This window comes from Brassica napus, chromosome C8, assembly GCF_020379485.1.
Source record: "Brassica napus cultivar Da-Ae chromosome C8, Da-Ae, whole genome shotgun sequence".
Lineage (NCBI taxonomy): Eukaryota > Viridiplantae > Streptophyta > Magnoliopsida > Brassicales > Brassicaceae > Brassica > Brassica napus.
In genome coordinates, this window is record NC_063451.1 from 21,830,281 (window position 1) to 21,851,900 (window position 21,620).

Sequence of the window (21,620 nt, forward strand, 5' to 3'; positions counted from 1 at the left end):
ATGTTTCCGCAGATTTTTGAGAAACGTTTTCGCTTTTGTTTTTATTCTTCAGTGAAAGTTTCTCTGAGTCACTCATGGAGTTTTACCAAAGGTTATTTCACCGATAAATAGCGATAGACTTAGTCGACGAGCGGGGAGGACTTGTTCTCTTTGTCGTATTTTCTATTACTTTTGTTTTTAATTTTGTTTTGTTGCAAATGTTTTTGATGTTTTTCCGTGAGTCGGTTGGTTCAACGGAAAATGAGAGTGATGCTTTGATGCCTGAAGATTTCTCGTATAATGATTCTTATACGAAACTCGTTTTATCAAATCAGAAAAGATCTTTATGACTTCAGCAAATCATCGACTTTCATTCTGAAGTTTGGCAGAGGTTTTCTAAACGAATGATTGCGATGATAGATGATGTATAGTCTTTGAGAATTTTTCCAACATGGTTTGGATCAGTTCCTAGCGTTTAGACGAATCTCAGATTGTCGTTTGCTTTTAGGATGATCTTGACGAGACATCGCATTGTATGAATATTTTTTTGAAGTATGGGAGTATACGAGTATATTATACGCACCTACTCGGTCCCTTTTTTCTCGAGGAATAGAATTATCGACAGTCCGAGTCGGTTTGAAGACGACACTTGGACTGTGATTGTGGGAACCAAAATTCGCACTATCGATTTCCGTTTAAATTAGGAAAGTAGGCGAACCCTAGTTTCCCAGAGGTCCTAGATATCTGCTAATACCACACGCCAAGCAATCAGAACACGAAACAAGAACAGCAATAAAATAAGAAATCGAAAAAGAGAGCAAGATAGTTCTTATTCCGAATCTGCGTTTGAGCGTTTACAACAAGGTAAGTTCCTGGGCTACGAGAGCTGTCGGCGAGATTCCTAGTTCTAAAACCCTAAGACGGCAAAAACCTAATTGAGTCGCAGCTCGAATAACAAAAACGAAAAATTGCCTAAAATCGCTCTAAGTGCTAAGTTTGCTGTGAAAAGTTCTCCTATGCCTCTCGCCTAGGACTCCTTATATACTGGCTCCAAGGTCGGTTTACGCTTTTCCCCTTCTGCCCTTAAGCCGTCATAGCGTAAAAATTGAGATATTTCATTTTTTCCGATCTTCTTAATTATCTTCAAAATTTCGTATTTATCCGCGAAAACTTGAGATTTATCTTTCCTTGCGAACCAAGCGTAAACCGTCATGCGGATTACGGGCTGTTGGTTAAGAAATCGTAAGTCGGGCTTCGAGTCATGTCCTAGTTCCCTTTGGGCCGTCTTCCGACTCGAAGCGTTTATTACGGCTTCTTTCGATAAAGAACGAACATTCCGCGGTTTTTACGGTAAAGTTTGATCGATAACTTAGAACGGCGGAGAATCGTGAAATGGGTTCACTACGGTCTTCGGGAGATAGCATCGAAGGGTAGACGAGAACGGATGGACTAATGTCGTATCGACGTTTCGGAAGAGCTCGGTCGCTACGTAGCGACCGAACTTTGGTTCGAGCTCGGTCGCTACGTAGCGACCGAGCTCCTGCTCGAGCTCGGCAGCTACGTAGCGACCGAGCTTTGGCTCGAGCTCGGTCGCTACGTAGCGACCAAGCGGAATGGACGTTCGGTCGCTATGTAGCGACTGAGTCTTTGCTCGAACATGGACGCTACGTAGCGACCGAGAGGAGCTCGTGTTCGGTCATTGCGTAACGATCCTTTTCGGGCTTTTGTTCGATGACTCGCATTTCGTCCGTAAAGCTTTTCGTAGAGAAGAATCTATTTCGAAAAAGTATTTGTCGAAGAAGTTTTTCTACGTTTTTTTTCTTCGGGGATTTGGACGTTTACTTCGTCGTAACCGTTTTTGACCTCAACAGTGATCTGGTTGTTTGTTGAAGACTTTAAATATGTTGGTTCCGAGAGAATTGCCAGAAACGAATCTATTGTAAGACGACGCTCATGTCTCTAGTTTTTTCTCTCCTTAGGAAGCGAGCTTGATATGCGTGGCGATCGTTTCTCGATTTTTGGAGAGTTTAGATCGGTTTGCAAGATCTGGACGAACAGTTATGGGATAATATATCGAGACAGGAAAAATCACCTAAGACTTAGTTCGCTAGACTATCCACCTAGGTTTTATGTTCCCTAATGTTTTTTGGCAGTCTCAAAGGTGGTTTTATTTCTTAGTAATTTCCTACGAAAACTCCAAGTCTAATTTCAAAAATTTCAAGTCGTAAATACCTTAGTTCTCTTGAAGATGCAGTTTTGTCTCTTCTCAATTTTGCTTGCTTATTTCCCCTTCCTCTTCTTGTGTATGTTCGCCTTTTTCGATACTGGTGTTTATCCTTTGAAACTTGACATTTATCTTCCGAAGTTGACTGATACGAAGTCAATAAAAAGGTTCAACGTAATCGTATAGTTGAAGCGGCTAAGGTGTTAAGTTAACCGTTGCCGTATTATACGATTAATCTGAATCCACGCAAGAAAACTAATCTTTGCGGGTTTTTTTTATCGTAAAGTTTCAATGGTAACTCCAATCGAGACGAGACAAAAGACGTTTTGATCAAGATTTGAAGGGGAACACAAAGATGGAGGTAAGGGCGATTAGGAGCAAGCGAAGGAGTTTAGACGAGTCTTACTTGTTTTCGTCGTAAAATCTCAATGGAAAATCCAATTGAGACGACAAGAAAAGCGTTTCGATCGGGATTCAAAAGAAAACACAAAGGAGGAGCTTTTTGAGGCCTGACAGGTCGCTATGTAGTGAGCTGGAGGTCTGACATGTCACTATGTAGCGAGTAGAAGTAGGCCAAGAAGAGTCCTACTTGTTTTCGACGTAAAATCTCAACGGAAACTCCGATTGGGACGATTGAGACGAAACGAAAAACGTTTCGATGAGGATTCAAAAGAGAACGCAAAGGAGGAATTTTGTGAGGCCTGACAGGTCGCTATGTAGCGAGTGTAGAGTTGGCTTGAGCTCGGTCGCTACGTAGCAACCGAGCCGTGTGCTTGCTCGGTCGCTACGTAGCGACCGAGCTGTGTAATCGATTTGTTGCACTTCTTTTTTCCGCGATTTACCTAGGGGTTTTCTGCGGTTTTTGGGAGAACAAGTTTTACCCTTCTGAAATGTTTTCGGAAAACGTGTTTTGGTAAAACCCTTACGCATTGAGATTTCTTTTGTTCGGTAATGAGCCAAACTTACGGGGTTTGATAAGATTTATTGTTTCCCTTTATGTTTAAAAAGAGAAATCGTGAGCTCGTTTCATTGCACTTCCTGTGGCGAAAAGTCGCAGAAAAGTTTTCGATTTTCTCAAGAACTATGGCGTTTGCATAGGCATTGGCCATAGGCGCAGTGGCGGCTGGAGTTTTCTTACCAGCGTTGTTGCGAACTGCGATTTTCTCTTTCGTATTTCCAGACATTGTTTTGATCAAGCGTTTTGCGGCTATGAGTTAGAGTAATCCGTACCCCCTCCTTCTAGCGCCAAACTGTGGGAACCGAAATTCGCATTGTCGATTTCCGTTTAACTAAGGAAATTAGGAAAACCCTAATTTCCCAGAGGTCCCGGATATCTGCTAATATGACACGCCAAGCAATCAGAACACGAAACGAGAACAGTAATAAAATAAGAAATCGAAAAAGAGAGCAAGATAGCTCTTATTCCGAATCTGCGTTTGAGCGTTTACAACAAGGTAAGTGCCTGGGTTACGAGAGCTGTCGCCGAGATTCCTAGTTCTAAAACCCTAAGACGGCAAAAACCTAATTGAGTCGCAGCTCGAATAACAAAAACGGAAAATTGCCTAAAATTGCTCTAAGTGCTAAGTTTGCTGTGAAAAAATCTTCCTCCGTGCCTCTCGCCTAGGACTCCTTATATACTCGCTCCTAGGTCGGTTTACGCTTTTTCCTCTTCTGCCCTTAAGCCGTCATAACTTAAAAAAGGAGATATTCCATTTTTCCCGATCTTTCTAATTATCTTCGAATACTTCATATTTATCCGCGGAAACTTGACATTTATCTTTCCTTGCGAACCAAGCATAAACCGTCCTACGGTTTATGGGCTTTTGGTTAAGAAATCGTAAGTGGGTTTCGAGTCACGTCTTAGGTCTCTTTGGACCGTTGTTTGACTCGAAACGTTTATTACAGCTTCTTTCGATAAAAACGAACTTTCCGTGGTTTTTATCGTAAAGTTCGATTGATGACTTCAAATGACGAGAAACATGAAATGGGTTGGTTATGGTCTTTGGGAGATAGCATTAAAGAGTAGACGAGAATGCATGGATTTGTGTCGTATCGATTTTTAAGAAAGCACGGTCCCTACGTAGCGACCGAGTCGTGTGCGTGCACGTAGCGACCGAGCTTCGGTGAGAGCTCGGTCGCTACGTAGCAACCAAGCCGTGTACGTGCTCGGTCGCTACGTAACGACCGAGCTTAGGTGAGAGATCGGTCAGTACGTAGCGACCGAGCTTCGGGGAGAGCTCGGTCGCTATGTAGCTACCAAGCCGTGTACGTGCTCGGTCGCTACATAGCGAACGAGCTGTGTACGTGCTCGGTCGTTACGTAGCGACCAGCTTTTTCGCTGGTTGCTACGCGGCAACCTTGTTCGCGCCTTTCTCCGATTTTTCGTGAATGTGTTTTCTCCGCAAGATTCTTCATAAAAATAAGTCTTTTTCTAAGATTTATTTTTCGTAAAAACGTTCTTGCCGATTTTTACGGACTTTCAGACATTGATTCCGTCGTGACCGATTTTGACCCCAACAGTATGCATCTTGCAAACCAACCAATTGTGTCTAACACTCATCGATCCTAATGCCCACTATGACCCTATCCCAGTCAAGATGCCATAGACGATCTCTAGAAGAATCAATGATGCAGGAATCATTGCAGCTTGCCACTGTGGAACCGAGTACGAATCTGACTACTCGGAATCGATCGACACTCATCCAGTTACGTCGATCGACACAAACCATACGAATCGACCGACTCTTACAAAGAGAAATCGGTTGACACGTATCCACATGAGTGGGAGAATGACTACTACAACCCCACTATAGACGCTTACACAAGACAAAATATGCATACAGACGAGTATGATGAAGACTTCGAGGAGGAACGAGCCATTGAGTACAGAGCCATCCTTAATGAGGAAGATAAACTCTTACATCATTCCTCTTGGAAAAGGAATGCACCATCGTTCGACATGACAAGCTTGCCATCGATCGACACTCAACCTCAACAACGATGCCGAAAGCGAGCATCGACCGACACTGCCTACTACAAATCGGTCGACACTGATTTCAACCGTGTGCAAGATGGAGACTACTCAATTGGTAGTTGGGCAGATGAACACCACCACGAAAGCTTTGCAGTAGAAACCTACACACCAGGAGCAGATAAACTACAAGATAGTTTCATAGACGAGGAACTGCTCAACATGCAAAAGCGCGATGATACATATCAGATTCAAGCAGAAGCTGCTTGGGAAAGAACTCGATCAATCGACACTCATCACCAGAAATCGATCGACAAGCTTCCTCAACAATCGTTCGACACCAACAATACCACGTCGATCGACAACCATCCAATACCGAAAACCACAGTAAGCGAAAAAGATAAATTAGATAACCAGTATCTAACTCCAGACGAATTTGGTATTTTCAGGGACCCTAATGGCTACGCAAAAGCCATAGACGCACACTACACGTATCTCGAGAAGATATCGCAGGTATCCTTCAAACAGCCAATGGAGCAGACAATCTGTAAATGCATCAACGCAGCAACCGAGAACAGAATACTACAAAGGAGTTCTATGACACAGCTGGTGGCATAGAAAACAGCTTCAAACAACGATCTCGCCATACAACCCATCGATCGATCAACGCAGACATCCCAACGGTCGCCACACAGCCAGAATTCGGCAAAAGAGCTTATGACCTTTATGGTAACAGGAAATTCTACTGGGAAGAGAAAGATGAGTATGGAGTCTATAGAGATGATCGAGAATTTGCCAGAGATCTAGATGGACACACCATTCCTGTTCACACCAAGGATATCAGAAGACTTCTGGAAAGAACTTCATGAGATGACGAGCATACATATGGCTTCCGGAACATGCTAGCTCATTCACACAGACGAAGTTGATACCTGAGATCTACACCAAGGATGAGATCAATGAGATGTTCTACGGAGTTTGTGGTGAACATGAGAAGAACAAAGAAGCCTTACAGATGAAGCTTGATGGTGTCTACTATCCATTGAATGATAGTATAAGTTGGCTAACCACTTGCATGGAGGAGATGAAGCAAGACATAGCAAGAATTCAGAACGCGACCGACGTTGCTCGACCTCCATCGATCGACAGAAGACAACCCCAATCGATCGATAGCAGACAATCACCATCGATTGACAGACACCATCACGCATCGATCGACAACCGCTTGGCCGCATCGATCGACACCAATCCGCCACGCCCACACACTATGAAGTCTCAACCAGAATTCCACACCAGAGAAGAGGTAGATCAGTTGGTAGAAGGGATCTATAGAGCTCTGGAAACTACAGAGGAGAGGCTTAATGGGAGATATGATGACATATATTTCCCAATGGATCTTACCATCAGTGCATTGACCTCCAAGGTTGAAGCTATACAAGGGGAGTTGGTGGAGATTCAGAGTTACATTGCGCGTCGACCAGAAGCATCGATATCGATCGACAGACGAAAAAACAAATCGATCGAAACCAACCATTAAACATCGATCGACAATGATACAAACCGAGGCCGGCTAGTACCAAATACGACATCCGACATGTCCAACACACCTTACCATGGAAAAGAGATCTCAGCTGACACTTACGCCGCACTTACCAGACATCAATTCAACCTTGAGAGTCTTGGTGATAGATTGCAGAGGATTGAAAACACAACTGCAGCAATGAAGGATAAATGGCGCAGAGGGGATGAGGCAATGAGAGACTTCACTGGTACATGGTTCAACAAGCGCAAAGAAGAGATGGATACTTGTTTTCCAACAAGTCCCAGTTCTCAAAAAACACCTCCAAAGTCGAGCTAAATGACTATAACAAAGCGCTGAGTGGGAGGCAACCCACTATTAGGTAATATTTATTAAAAAAAAATTAATTATCTATTTTTGTTCGTTTTTAATAAAAATAAAACAAAAAGAAGATCGGAGTACACGATTGCCATCTGTATCGACCAACGCGAACAAGTCGACATCGATCGACATTGCCTTACCTGTGTCGACCGACATCAACATCCTTACATCGGTCGACATCTACTCTGGTCTGGTATATCGCTCCTACTTGTTACATTGAGTCCTTATGATTTATTTTTAACCATAACTCCGACTGAATTTACACTTGGGACAGTGTAGTTTAAGTCTGGGGGGGGGAGGTTTACTGATATTTACTTACTTATTAGTCTTATTAAAAATGTTTTCAAATTAAGTTATTATTGAGTCAAGAAGGGGATTATGAACTTGTAGATTTTTGGTAGATATCTAACCACTCTTTAGCATCATTCTAGACTTACTGATTGCATATAGTACTAAAAATACTAAAGTGGATCAACCTGTCAACTATCCACTCTTGCTAAGATTGTTTTGAATGAACCAAAGCTGACCTCCAACACTAAACCTGACACAACTGCTTGTCTTGGGGCTTGATAAACATGGGATCGGATTCTTCAAACAAGTCTGGAAGGTAAAGCATTGTGTATATAGATTTATCACTCTTTCTCTCTCTATTTTCGAAATATAGATTATATATATATATAAAAAAAATTGTTATTATATTAGAGATTTATTAGGAAGGAATTCGAACAGGACTTGGTGGCTACAACCATTAAGGCTTGCTTCATAAGAATTTCATAGGTAAAGGATTAGAACATGACTTGGTGGCTACAACCATTAAGGCTTGCTTCACAAATCATCCTAGGATATATGTCAAAAAGAAGTGAACAGGACATGGTGGCAACCACCATTAAGGCTTGATTCATGGAAGTCTGTCCAATCTTGGTTAATGATCTTGCATATAAGCAGACTTTGACCAAGAGAGAAAATTAGTAGAGAGAGAGAGGATAGGAACTAATGTTTACCTGCAGGTCCAGATACTTGTTTGAAAATCCTAGAATTCTGTGATCGATACTCCCAAGGTAAAGCCTTCACTTTTATTTTATGCTAAGAAATGAGGTCGGTAGAGCGGAATGAAAGACAACATTATGCTAAGTTGTTGGCTAGATGAATTTGGTTGCTAAGCTAGGATATGGTATGATGTACTTTTGTGATTAGGACTTCTTAGATGTGGATTACAATATTGTAGAGGTGATGATTCTAAGTTTTAAATCATGTGAATCCCTGCTGTTTTTCAAACCTCTTTCAGAGAGACTGCCTGTTTGTTTTGCTTGGGGACAAGCAAAAGGGTAAGTCTGGGGGAGTTGATAGACTATGGATTTGACTCATTTTCATCCATAGTTTATAGGTGTTTTTACTAATAATTATATTATTATAGAGTCTATTTATTATATTTATAAGATCAGAAATGTTTTGGAGATAAGTGATTATTTTGGAGCATTTTAGAGATATTTGGAGGAAACAGCCGAGATGACCATCGAGATCGACTATCGGTCGATATTGGAGAGCTAGAATAGATCGATACACAAGACATGGTGTCGATCGACAGTGAAGCGTGCAGGAAGCCCGTTTGGTCACAGCCAACTTGAAGCCCAAGATTTCACTATTTTACAAGATTACCCCTGACGAGTTTTTCCCCTGATTATATAAGCTTTGCCGCCATGTTATAGGAAAAAAGTATGCTTTCTTTGTGTTTCATTGTTCTATTGATAGATAGGAAAGAATATCCAAAGTTATAATTTGTAATTGGAACTCTATTGATATTTATATTATTATTCTATGAAGTTTTTATACTTAAGTGCTGCTATGAATTGCTTAGCCATGTCTGAGTAGTTCTCTTGTTAGATTTTAGGGTTTAAATAGGTTAGGAGGGATTAGCCCCAACTATATATTTCTGAGTTGTGATAATCATCTTTAGGATTGTTCATTAATGCATGTGTCTAGATTAGCTACCTAGAACATGCCCTTGGATTGATTGATAAAAGTAATAGTTTAATTCTCATCCTGAAAACATTCTAATAGAGCTATGTTTCTTGCTATGAGCAAGGCGAGAGCTGATCTAGTGAGCTTAGTAAGCATTCATTCAACCTGCGCATAAAGCTTGACTAGAGCGCGTCGATCGATATCACACTTGAATAATCAATCGACGGTGCAAAAGGTGTATCGATCGATACGCCCATTGGAATATCAATCGACACTTTCTATAGATCAATATAACGAGAGTTGAGATCATAGATCTAGTTAATAGACAACAGGTCAATGCCCGCAAGAGCCGAAAGACTTGTTGATCAAATAGTTGAGCTTTACATTATCATCATGTAACTCATTACGCATCTATAGGATTATAATTCCAATTTTTCTGAATAAAAACTCTAAGTCTAGCTATTTCTTTTTTAAGCACCAAAACCTCAAAAACCTGCTATTGAACAAACACTTGTTCATTATAAAACTGCAATTCTCTAACTCTCTGTGAATTCGATCCCTAAGTACTACAACTCGACCTCTTATTTGAGAGAGTATAAATCACTCCTTTAGGGTAATTTGAGTGGTATCAATACACCCCACAATAAAATGGAGTAGCTGAGAGGAAAAATAGACATCTCATGGAGGTTGCAATGAACATGATGTTCCATACAAGCATGCCCAAAAGCTATTGGGGAGATGTTGTCCTTACTGCATGCTACTTGATCAATAGGATACCTACAAGGATCCTTCAAGATCAATCTCCATATCAGGTACTGAACAAAACTAAACCATCCATAGAGCATATATGTGTGTTTGGGTGCTTGTGTTTTGTCTTGATTCCAGGAGAACAAAGAGATAAGCTGACGCATAAAAGAACCAGGGCAGTGTTTATTGGCCATTCTCCTCACCAAAAGGGCTACAAATTCTTTGTTCCAGAGACTAGGAGAGTCTTGATATCAAGGGATGTGAAGTTTGTAAAATCCAGAGGCTATTATGATGGAAAGAGTTGGGATGAGCTCAAAGATCTATCTCAATCAGCTTCAGATAGAGCAAAAAACCTTAGGAGAGTAATGGAGTGCCTGAGAATCTGTATGCCTTCTCTACCAAGGGTGGAACATGTCCCTGAAAATGTACCATTTACTGCACCTGATAGTGTTGAGAACACTCATCCTGATCATGAGGGGGGTTGTAGAAATGTTGAGTAGTCTACACAAGCTCAACCAGAAGAGAACTCAGTAGCTCATGATCAAGATGAGATGCCATCAAAATCAGATGCTGAGACTCAAGTAGAGACGCCAAGTGAAGGAAATGAAGCAGAACCTGAGCAGATACAACCTTTGAGAATGAGTACAAGGATCAGGAAACCTTCACACTGGATCAACACAAGAGTTTACTTCAATGCTGAAGCTGTAGCTCACTCAATAAGTGCAGTATGCTCCCTTGCTCAATATCCAGAAGAGCATCAAGTCTTCATCCGTGAATTGGATCAGGAATACATTCCAAGAACATATGAAGAAGCTATGCAACACAAGGACTGGAGAGAATCTGTTGGAGATGAGATGGGAGCCATGATCAAGAATGATACATGGTTTGAGACTGAACTTCCAAAAGGAAAGAAGGCAGTGACAAGCTGGCTTCTCTACACTGTTGGGGTCAAAAACGGTCACGACGGAATCAATGCCTGAAAGTTCCCGGAGAACCAACTCTCGATCGATCCTTGAAAATTAGACATTCCCGGAAAACGGTTTAATCAAGTAAAAGACAGTTTACGCGGATGCGAACCGAGGAACGTTGAGAAGAGGATCAGTCTGGATGAGGTCTCAATCGTAAGCAAGGACCGACTACCTCGCCCTAGGGCGACGACCGTCTCAACACGGGTCACCTTGCCCATGGGAGAGGACGACCCACACCGAGATCACCTCGCCCATGGGTGAGGACGACCCGCACCGAGGTCACCTCGCCCATGGGCGAGGACGACCCGCACCGAGGTCACCACGCCCATGGGCGAGGACGACCCGCACCGAGATCACCTCGTCCATGGGCGAGGACGATCCGCACCGAGGTCACCTAGCCCATGGGCGAGGATGAGCCGCGCCAAAGTCACCTCGCCCATGGGCGAGGACGACCCACACCGAGGTCACCTCGCCCATGGGCGAGGACCGACCTCCGGTCCTGAAACCATGCATCCTTGTCTAAGTTCCCGTAACACAATCCTCGGGCCCTTGGACGCAATACCCATGTCTCGTCTCGCTTATGATTATCAAAGAAAGACTTGGGGAAAAGTTATAAGAACTTGGTCGTCGAAACGGATTCCTGCCTGCCATATAAAACGGCTATGGTTAGCTTGAACACCAGTTGCCTTAACTATACGGGGAATTGGAATCCTTTCGGAAAAACCAACGGCTGTTTCTTAGGAAAAATCGTAAAAACATCAAAGTCCCAAAATGGCCCAAAAGGGGCCTGAACCGCGGCTAAACGGCCCACTTACGATTTTAGAACAGGATTGAGCCCAAGGCTGATATGACTGTCTATTTTTTATTCGCAGGAAAAGATAAATGTCAATTTTCCAAAGATAATCATGAAGGATGACAAAAAAAGGAAAAGCTCATCTCGCGAGGAAAAGGTACAAACCAACCTAGAAAGAGTATATAAGGAGGGCTTAAGGCGAGGAGCAAAAGAGAGCTTTTCTCAGAGCAAACTTAATACTTAGAGCAATTTAGGCATTTTTCCGTTTTACTATCGAGCTGCGACTCGACTAGGTTAGAACTTAGGTGGCTAGACTAGCGAACGTACCGATAGCTCTCGTGGCCTAGGATCTTACATGTTGTTCACGCTCAAACGCGAATTCGGAAATAAGACCTATTTGTTCTCTTTTCGCTCTTTTACGATTTATTACTTTCGACTCTTTCATATTGATTGTGTTGTGCCTGGCCCATCAGATAATCGGGACCTTCAGGGAAGACTGGGTTAGCTTGGCTTTCCTCCGACTAACAAATCTCGACGGTGTGAATTCCGGTTCCCACAGTTTGGCGCTAGAAGGAGGAGGGGTACAGATCTATCTCTCACGCAACCGCACACGCTCAGTCAGGTATGACGATCGACGCTGACAAAGACAAATAAACGCACTACGGGACTTCCGTCAATGCCAACGCTGACAGAACTCCAGCTGGAAACGTATCCACGGTCACTAAGAACGACGTGATACTGGACCAGATGAAAGAAATGTTCGCCTCCGCTCAGAAAAAGTCGGACGAACAAGGAAAGCTCGTGGCCTCTCTCGCAACACAGGTGGAAACCTTAACGGCGAAGGCCAAGAGTAAAATTCCGCACGGGGCCACAAGAGCCCGCAGCGGCAGAAGACTCGATTTCGAGACTCCGAGCGAACGGGCCACACGGGCATACAAGAATTCTTCAGGTTAGAACCCTGACGAAACAGTCCCGCCAGGTGCACAACCGACCACGGAGAATCTTCCACCTCCCGCCGGGAGCAACGAAGGAGGCGATATCGAGCGGATCAATCTGGACATAAGCGACCAGCCTGATCACTCGGACGGAGGTGCCGACGTCCATCCGAGAAGAACGCAAAGCCAGTCCGCTCGGCAGGACGTGTCGTTCGAAAGGCCCATGACAGAGGAAGAAGAAAACCTCTATTGGGTAGAGCAGGAAGAACTGGCCGAGAATCAGTCTCGGATCCACCGCAGCCAACGCCGACAGGCTCGCAAGGCTGCTAGAAATCCTGATGAGATCTATGATCTGCGCGAGTACATCGCAAAAACTGCGGCAGAAGTCAAGGCGGTAAAGTCGCAGATTCACCACGGGACAAGCGCTGCACCCGAGATCGACAGACTTCTCGTGGAAGCGCGGAAAACTCCGTTCACTGCCCCAATCACGGAAACTAACATCTCAGATCCTGGGAAAATCAAAATTCCCGTCTACGATGGCTCCACCGACCCGAAGGCGCATCTGCAGTCTTTCCAGATCGCGATGGGAAGGTACAAACTCAAGGAACACGAACGAGATGCTGGCTACTGCCTCTTCTTCGTCGAAAACCTCAAAGGAGCCGCGCTCGAATGGTTTTCTCGTCTGAAACAAAACTCCATCGGAAGTTTCCGTCTGCTCGCCTCGGAGTTTCTCAAACAGTATTCCATGTTCATGGACAGGGGAACTTCAGATGTCGACCTTTGGAGTCTATCTCAAAGAGAAGACGAACCACTCCACGAATTCATGAACAGGTTCAAGCTGGTAATGGAAAGAGTCACTGGAATCAGCGACAAAGTGGCAGTCGACGCTTTGCGGAAAACTCTCTGGTACAGGTCGAAACTCTGGCAGTGGATATCCCTTGAAAAACCGAGAACAATCCAGGACACTCTTCACAAGGCAACAGACTTCATCATGATGGAAGAAGAGATGAAAGTCCTCTCCCAGAAGTACAACCCGCAGAAGACGTCCGCGAGAAGGAAAAACCCTCGCAACGACAGGTATGTCCACCACGAGGGAGAAGATCTCTAGGGTGAGCATAATTACGCTATCAACTCCGAACAGGGAAAGACTTCCAGAAATACCTGGACCAGGAACCAGTTCAAGGATAATTCCTACTGCGAGTTCCACCAGACCAGAGGTCATTCCACTATGAACTGCAAGGTTCTCGGCGCAAGGCTTGCTGTGAAGCTCCTCGCCGGCGAAATTTTGAGGGTCACAGGGCCCATGGGCGAGGACGACCCGCACCGAGGTCACCTCGCCCATGGGCAAGGACGATCTGCACCGAGGTCACCTCGCCCATGGGCAAGGACGACCCGCGCCAAAGTCACCTCGCCCATGGGCTAGGACGACCCGCACCGAGGTCACCCCGCCCATGGGCGAGGACCGACCTCCTGTCCCGAAACCGTGCATCCTCGTCTAAGTTCCCGTAACACAATCCTCGGGCCCTTGGACGCAATACCCATGTCTCGTCTCGCTTAGGATTATCAAAGAAAGACTTCGGGAAAAGTTATAAAAACTTGGCTGTCGAAACGGATTCCTGCCTGCCGTATAAAATGGCCATAGTTAGCTTGAATACTAGTTGCCTTAACTATACAGGGAATAGGAATCCTTTCGGAAAAACCAACGGTTGTTTCTTAGGAAAAATCGTAAAAACGTTTTAAGTCCCAAAACGGCCCAAAAGTGGCCTGAACCGCGGCTAAACGGCCCACTTACGATTTTAGAACAGGATTGAGCCAAGGCTGATGTGACGGTCTATTTTTTATTCGCAGGAAAAGATAAATGTCAAGTTTCTGAAGATAATCATGAAGGGTGACAAAAAATGGAAAAGCCCATCTCGCAACGAATCCGGCCCAGGAAAAGGTGCAAACCGACCTTGAGAGAGTATATAAGGATGGCTTAAGGCGAGGAGCAAGAGAGAGCTTTTCTCAGAGCAAACTTAATACTTAGAGCAATTTAGGCATTTTCCGTTTTTACTATCGAGCTGCGACTCGACTAGGTTAGAACTTAGGTGGCTAGACTAGCGAACGTACCGACAGCTCTCGTGGCCTAGGATCTTACCTGTTGTTCACGCTCAAACGCGAATTCGGAAATAAGACCTCTTTGTTCTCTTTTCGCTCTCTTACGATTTATTACTTTTGACTCTTTCATATTGATTGTGTTGTGCGTGGCCCAGCAGATAACCGGGACCTTCAGGGAAGGCTAGGTTAGCTTGGCTTTTCTCCGATTAACAAATCTCGACGGTGTGAATTTCGGTTCCCACATACACTATCACGTATGGAGCCAATGGAAAACCAGAAAGAAAGAAGACAAGACTGGTTGCAAAGGGATATACTCAAGTATATGGTGAAGATTATCTAGACATTTTTGCACCAGTGGCCAAGCTTCACACTATAAGGATTCTCTTGTCTCTTGCTGTCAACCTTGAGTGGGATTTATGGCAGATGGATGTGAAGAATGCATTTCTTCAAAGAAAATTGGAGGATAAAGTCTACATGAGACCACCTCCTGGTCTTGAGAACATGGTGAAGCCATGAAATGTTCTCAGATTAAAGAAGGCAATTTATGGTTTGAAGCAATCTCCAAGGGCTTGGTACCATAAGTTGAGCACCACCCTCAATGGAAGAGGCTTTGAAAAGTCAGAAGCTGATCACACCCTCTTCACATTAACTAGTAAGCAAGGTATTGTGGTCATCTTAGTCTATGTGGATGACATTATCATCACTGATAGCAACAAGGAAGGTATCCTCTCAACTAAAACCTTTCTTAAAAATGTCTTTGATATCAAAGATTTGAGAGAGTTGAAGTACTTCCTTGGGATTGAGATCTGCCGCTCTAAAGAGGGGTTATTCTTATCTCAAAGGAAGTACACACTTGATATTTTAAATGAGGCATGAAACCTTGGGAGTAAAAAGGCCAAGACTCCATTAGAAGAAGGATACAAGGTGCTGAGAGAGGGGGAGTATGAGTCTACACCATTTGGAGATATCAAGAAGCATAGAAGAATGGTGGGCAAGCTCATCTATCTAACCATCACCAGACCAGATGTGTGCTTTGCTGTGAATCAAGTGAGTCAACACATGGGAGCTCCTAAGGTGCATTGTGGGAACCGAAATTCGCACAGTCGATTTCCGTTTAAATTAGAAAAGTTAGGAAAACCCTAATTTCCCAGAGGTCCCGGATATCTGTTAAACCACACGCCAAGCAATCAGAACATGCAATTAAAGACGAAAAGAAATAAGAAATCGTAAAAGAGAGCAAAAGGAGTTTTATTCCGAATCCGCGTATGAGCGTTACAACAAGATAGAAGCCTTGGCTACGAGAGCTGTCGGCGAGATTCCTAGTTCTAACAACCTAAGACTGCAAAACCTAGTTGAGTCGCAGCTCGAAATAACAAAAATGAAAAGTTTCCTAATTGCTCTAAGTGCTAAGTTTGCTCTGAGAAAAGTCCTCCTCGTGCCTCTCGCCTAGGACTCCTTATATACTGGCTCATAGGTCGGTTTACGCTTTTCCCCTTCTGCCCTTAAGCCGCCATAGCATAAAAATGGCGATATTCCATTTTTTCCGATATTCGTAATTATCTTCAAAATTTCGTATTTATCCGCGGAAACTTGACATTTATCTTTCCTCGCGAACCAAGCGTAAACCGTCATGCGGCTTACGGGCTGTTGGTTAAGAAATCGTAAGTTGGGCCTCGAGTCATGTCTTAGGTCCCTTTGGGCCATCTTCTGACTCGAAGCGTTTATTACGGCTTCTTTCGATAAATAACGGACTTTCCGCGGTTTTTACGGTAAAGTTTGATCGATAACTTAGAATGGTGGGGAACGTGAAATGGGTTCGCTACGGTCTTCGGGAGATAGCATCGAAGGATAGACGAGAATGCATGGACTAATGTCGTATCGACGTTTCGGAAGAGCTCGGTCGCTACGTAGCGACCAAACGAACGCTCGGTCTCTACGTCGGCTTGAGCTCGGTTGCTACGTAGCGACCAAGCGGAATGGACGCTCGGTCGCTAACACGCATTCGGTCACTGCGTAGCGACCCTTTTCGAGCTCTTGTCTGATGACTTGCGTTTCCTCCGCAAAGCTTTTCGTAAAGAAGAATCTATTTCAAAAAAGTATTTGTCGAAGAAGGTTTCGACATTTTCTTCTTCGGGGATTTGGACGTTAACTTCGTCGCAACCGTTTTCGACCCTAACATGCATCATTGGAATATGGTGGAGAGGATCTTAAGGTACCTAAGAGAGGCGCCTGGCCAAGGAGTATGAATGGCATGCAACAAGAGTACTGAAGTTGTTGGATATTGTGATGCTGATTGGGCTGGAGACAGAGTTGATAGGAGATCAACTACAGGCTACTGCACCTTCATTGGAGGAAACCTGGTCACATGGAAGAGCAAGAAGCAGAAGGTGGTGGCTTGCTCAAGTGCTGAGGCAAAGTACAAATCAATGAGGAAGCTCACAAGTGAGCTTATATGGATCAAGGGACTGCTAAGGGACTTGGGTATTCAGATCAACACACCAATGACTATGCATTGTGACAACCAGGCAGCAATACACATTGCATCCAACTCAGTCTTTCATGAGAGGATAAAACACATAGAAGTGGACAGCCACAAGGTGAGACAAGCAGTGGAACAGCAAGTGATTCTTCCATGCTACACAAGAAGTGAAGATCAACTAGCTGACATATTCACCAAGGCAGCTAGCAGCAAGGTTTGTGAGTTCATTCATATTAAGCTTGGACTCATAGACCTCTCTTGTCACTGATCCTCTTGCCATGAAGTGTTCTACTCTTTTTCCTTTGCTTGGTTTTTATCCCAAGTGGTTTTTCCAAGTAAAGGTTTTAATGAGGGAATGCTTCATGGTTTCCAAGCTTGACCAAGTCTCTATGGTCAAGCTTGAGGGGGAGTGTTGACGTGAAGAGAATAAAGAGCAAGAGTAAAGACATGAAGAACCTGCTTGATCATGGACAGAAAATCATGGACAGGAAAACTGAAACAAGGAAAGGTGTGAGACTGATTTAAATATCTTGCCTGAAGTCTTGGACGAATTTAAACAAGTGGAGGCAACTGGATAGAGCTGTTGGAGTGTGGAAACAAGCCAAAGTCACATGATATGCTAAGAAAGGAAGAGAGAAGAGAGTTGTCACTATCCGAAAGTAACTTCCTCAGATTTGGTCTCCATTTATTTATTCATCTCCATTTGTTTATTCATTCTCATTGTCTTATTCTCATTGCTAGATCTATTTATGTAACTATTGTATACACTAAATCAATCTAAGGAAAAATGTTCCTCAAATATTCTTGTCTCTCTCTCTTGGATTCGCTCACATATCTCTCTTAGTTCTTCACCAAAATCTATCAAATAATTCTCATAAACTCTCATTAATTCTCATAAATTTACAAACCACGCAACCACTACTGGTACATGTCCGGCTACTCTTTGATGGTACCACCATTAGTGGAAGGTTGTAACCGTACTCGACACTGGCGGTGTGGCTGTTGACTCTGCTGTTATCGATTCTAAAGTAGGCATAAGTCACTGGGGCCCAACTGTATGAGCTGGGACACTCGATCTTGCCGGATTCGCAGTCTCCAGTGGCGCAAGAGAATGTTCCGGTCGAGTCGGTGGAGCAAAGCGTCCTAGCCGAGATGAGACCGAACCATGAAGTCGGCGCGTATATGTCACGCACCTCTCCTGTCTTGAGAGCGAAGCCAGTCATGGAGACTTGTGACTGCCATGAGTAGATCACTGGCCACACAGTTTGATTGCATTTGTTCTCTATAGTAATGATACTCGTCGATAACACTCCTGTGAACAAAAATCAACATTAGAAAGAAAAAACAAGAAGTAATCTTATACAATAAAGTAGACTATGCTCTCTCCTCCTTCCTCCACCTCATCACATTGCATAGGGCATTTTGTGACACTTGTCACTTCTTGATTAAGCACTTAACGTCATCTATTTATTTTGTGGGCTACCAAATCTGTTTTATTTATCCAGGCTTTCTGATTTTATTTGACCCATTAGCTCAATAAGTAAGCCCGCCGGAGGCCCAATGTCACAACCCTAGGGACGATACGGTTGCGTATAACCATCGACGGCTCTCCTTCCTTTCTCATCCCTTCTATAGTGTAACTCATCTTAAATGACAAGAAAACACTTCCACTCAATAAGTATTCTTCAGTTGAGATGTTCCACCTTCTCTGTAAAGAGTCTACGATGTATTTTATCGGCTTCTTGCTGCAAACTCACAGTTTATGCATCTCCCAATCTTACAAATCCTCTTCAAATGAAAGCTTCCAGTCCTCCTTCCCGATTTTAAGGGTGGGCGATGTAAAGATGTTGTGGTTACACCGCTGCTTTCGTTTCTGGGACGCTTGCAATCTGAAGAAAAAAGGCGACCTAATTGGGTTCGACATGGTTCTACTTGACGAGAAGGTACTTATAAACTTGCGTTATACATTTTTCCTTTGATTGATTCCAAGTTTGCCTACTTTAATGAGCCTAGAATCCACAATGTCTAAAATTTGCAGTCAAACTTGATTCAAGATTTCAATCGCAGCACATAGGCTTAACACTTTCAAGAATCTATTCAGGGAAGGTGGATTGCATGAGCTTAGTAATTTCGATGTTTCTAGAAGCAACAACCACTTCAAGTTTTTCGATGTACATGTTTGTATTAGATTCACCAAAAATACCAACTTTGTCGAGGTATGGAGACGCCGGCAAGCATTTTATTAGTGAATTTCAGGTTTCGTAAGTATGAGTAGTAATGACATTTATTTTCCAAGTATGTATTTCTCCTAATATATCTATTTTAAAAGCATAATGATCTCTTTTTAATTCAGCCAATGTCAACAATGTTTATCAGATATTTTTGGTGAGTTGAGTGAGTATCAATACCATCTCATCTATGAGAGTCAGTCCACTCAGAATGTGATGATGGACAAGTAGGGGATCCTAAAAAAAATAGTGTTATGCTGTTGAGATTGTTTAGATGTGTGGTTTACAGTGGGTTTGATATCCCTAACCTACTTCTGCAGGACAACAAATGTGTGTGTCAGCGTATTTGACAAGGTTTCTACTATCCTACATGAAAAATTGGTTGTCTTGGATCTGGAACCAAAGGCCATGGTTGAAAGTTTGCAACCAACTCAATCCCAAAATAGTTGGAGGTATACATGTTTTGCTTAAAATTTTCATTTATAAAAACATCATAGCGTAAGTTTAATTACCTGACCACGATCTTATTTCAGATCACCTATACCTAAATACTACCTCAAGGACGCACTTCTACTTCGACAACAAAAGCGAAGCCACTAAGGTTTTTTCCAAAAAAGTAAGTAACTTGAAACAAAAGTTGATGTTCTTTGTATGATTTGTATTGTTTCAAATCATAGATTACACCACATTTCGCAGGTTACGTTGATGTGAGAAAGGATCCTCTTCTACTTCTTGCAAATATGGTGGTGTTAAGAAACTCGAGACTGACACACTCTATGTGCTTAATAGCTACGTTCTCAATTCATCCCCACATGCACTTTCACTCGCTAATGACAAATGATTTAACTCCAATCAGGTTTACCACTCATCCTACTGCATTTAAATCCCCTTGAACTTGTGTAAACTCTAGGCAATTGAGTTCGGTCTCTGATATTAAGACAATGAATGGATGTTCCTACATCTCCTGCTCAAAGTGCTCACGGAAACTGCAACGTGGATTCTATCATTCACGTGCACTGGATGCAATGATGAGAGAGCAGTTTGTATAGTAAGGCAAATGTTTGAAACCAAGTTATAAGTTAATGTATGCAGTTAAGGCATTCGGTTGCGAAAGGCATGGTTGAGTGACGCATTCTGGACTTTCAAACTTGTAGGTATTGGGTAGTGTTGTCGGTCTCACGCAGCACAAATTCAGCAATTTTTGTGGCCTTCGATGATCCAATAACCAAGCTAACCAGCGTGCATCTGAGGTTACTCAACTAATGGTATGAACATTATAATTAAATTGAGGAAACCTGGTTTTCTGTTAAGAACCTGACTTAAACATTCTTAAATGTCATTTAGACTAGACGCAGCTGGAGAAGGTCAGCGGAGTGCCTCAAAGATATTGCTGGGAGGACTTCAACTTTCCAGCTTAAGATATCTCATTTCAACTTCACCTCCAAGCACCAATCGTTCACTGTCTCCCATCCCCCGCCCCCCCCCCCCCCCCCCCCATCGTCTACCAGTTGCTAAATTTGCAAACCGGGTCAACTCCGTACACGTTTTAATGTACCGTACATATAACCATTTTAAAACAAAACTCACACCAGGGGACGGTATGCAAGATCTGTTAAGCTCTCTGTGGATCCCAACCCAGTTGTGAAAAGAAATGGTGAAGATAACAGGTTTGATATTGCTTCATTTATCGATGCTCTTCCAGTACTCCTAGAACCGCAGCCTCCGCAAAGTCATTTAGTTGTTGCCGCCGTTGATGCTACAACAAATGATGAGAAAGTCCAAGTTGTAAGAAGGCTTGCACCACCTAAACACTACAACTATGGAGAGTATGAGCGCCCAACAAATTGTCCATACGCGTTTGCAGTTTTTAGTTCGAGTCATTAATGTTGTCGTTTAGCAACTTTTTAAAAAACACAATTTCGTTTCTTTTCTGATATTGGTACTTTGGTTTATTTATTTACTTTAAAAGCATCTTTTTAAGTTGGAGAAAAGAAAAGACTGAAGCCCATCTTCAGATTTATGTTTTTATAACAATTTAATAAACAATTAAATTAGTAATTTAGGTCATAAACGAGTTTCTTTATGGTCACAATGTAATGATTTAGGCTGTCGTAACATGTTTATTTGCTGTACTTCTTTACTGGGCTAATCACACTAAGGTAGCGTCGTAGCCAATTGATATGAACTCTCAGTTTTTTTCTAACTGCAGTTGGCAAAGAAAACAGGAACTAATCACTGCATCTTACTCTTTCACCAGGTTTTTTGAAGCAAGAAACAAACATAGGAGGTTAGCAGTCACATTACTACCCAGTCTACCTTCATTGTAACTAAAATGTTTTA

The 21,620-nt window shown here is 43.0% G+C and overlaps 1 protein-coding gene across 1 annotated transcript; it reads right to left on the reverse strand.

Moving 5' to 3' along the window:
- Positions 1 to 17,909: 17,909 nt before the first annotated feature.
- On the reverse strand, positions 17,910 to 18,374 carry LOC111208971 (PR5-like receptor kinase; the record flags this gene model as incomplete). Its single annotated transcript, XM_022708651.2, has 1 exon — positions 17,910 to 18,374. A coding segment is annotated over one exon (450 nt), but the record flags the coding sequence as incomplete, so codon positions are not given.
- Positions 18,375 to 21,620: the final 3,246 nt, after the last annotated feature.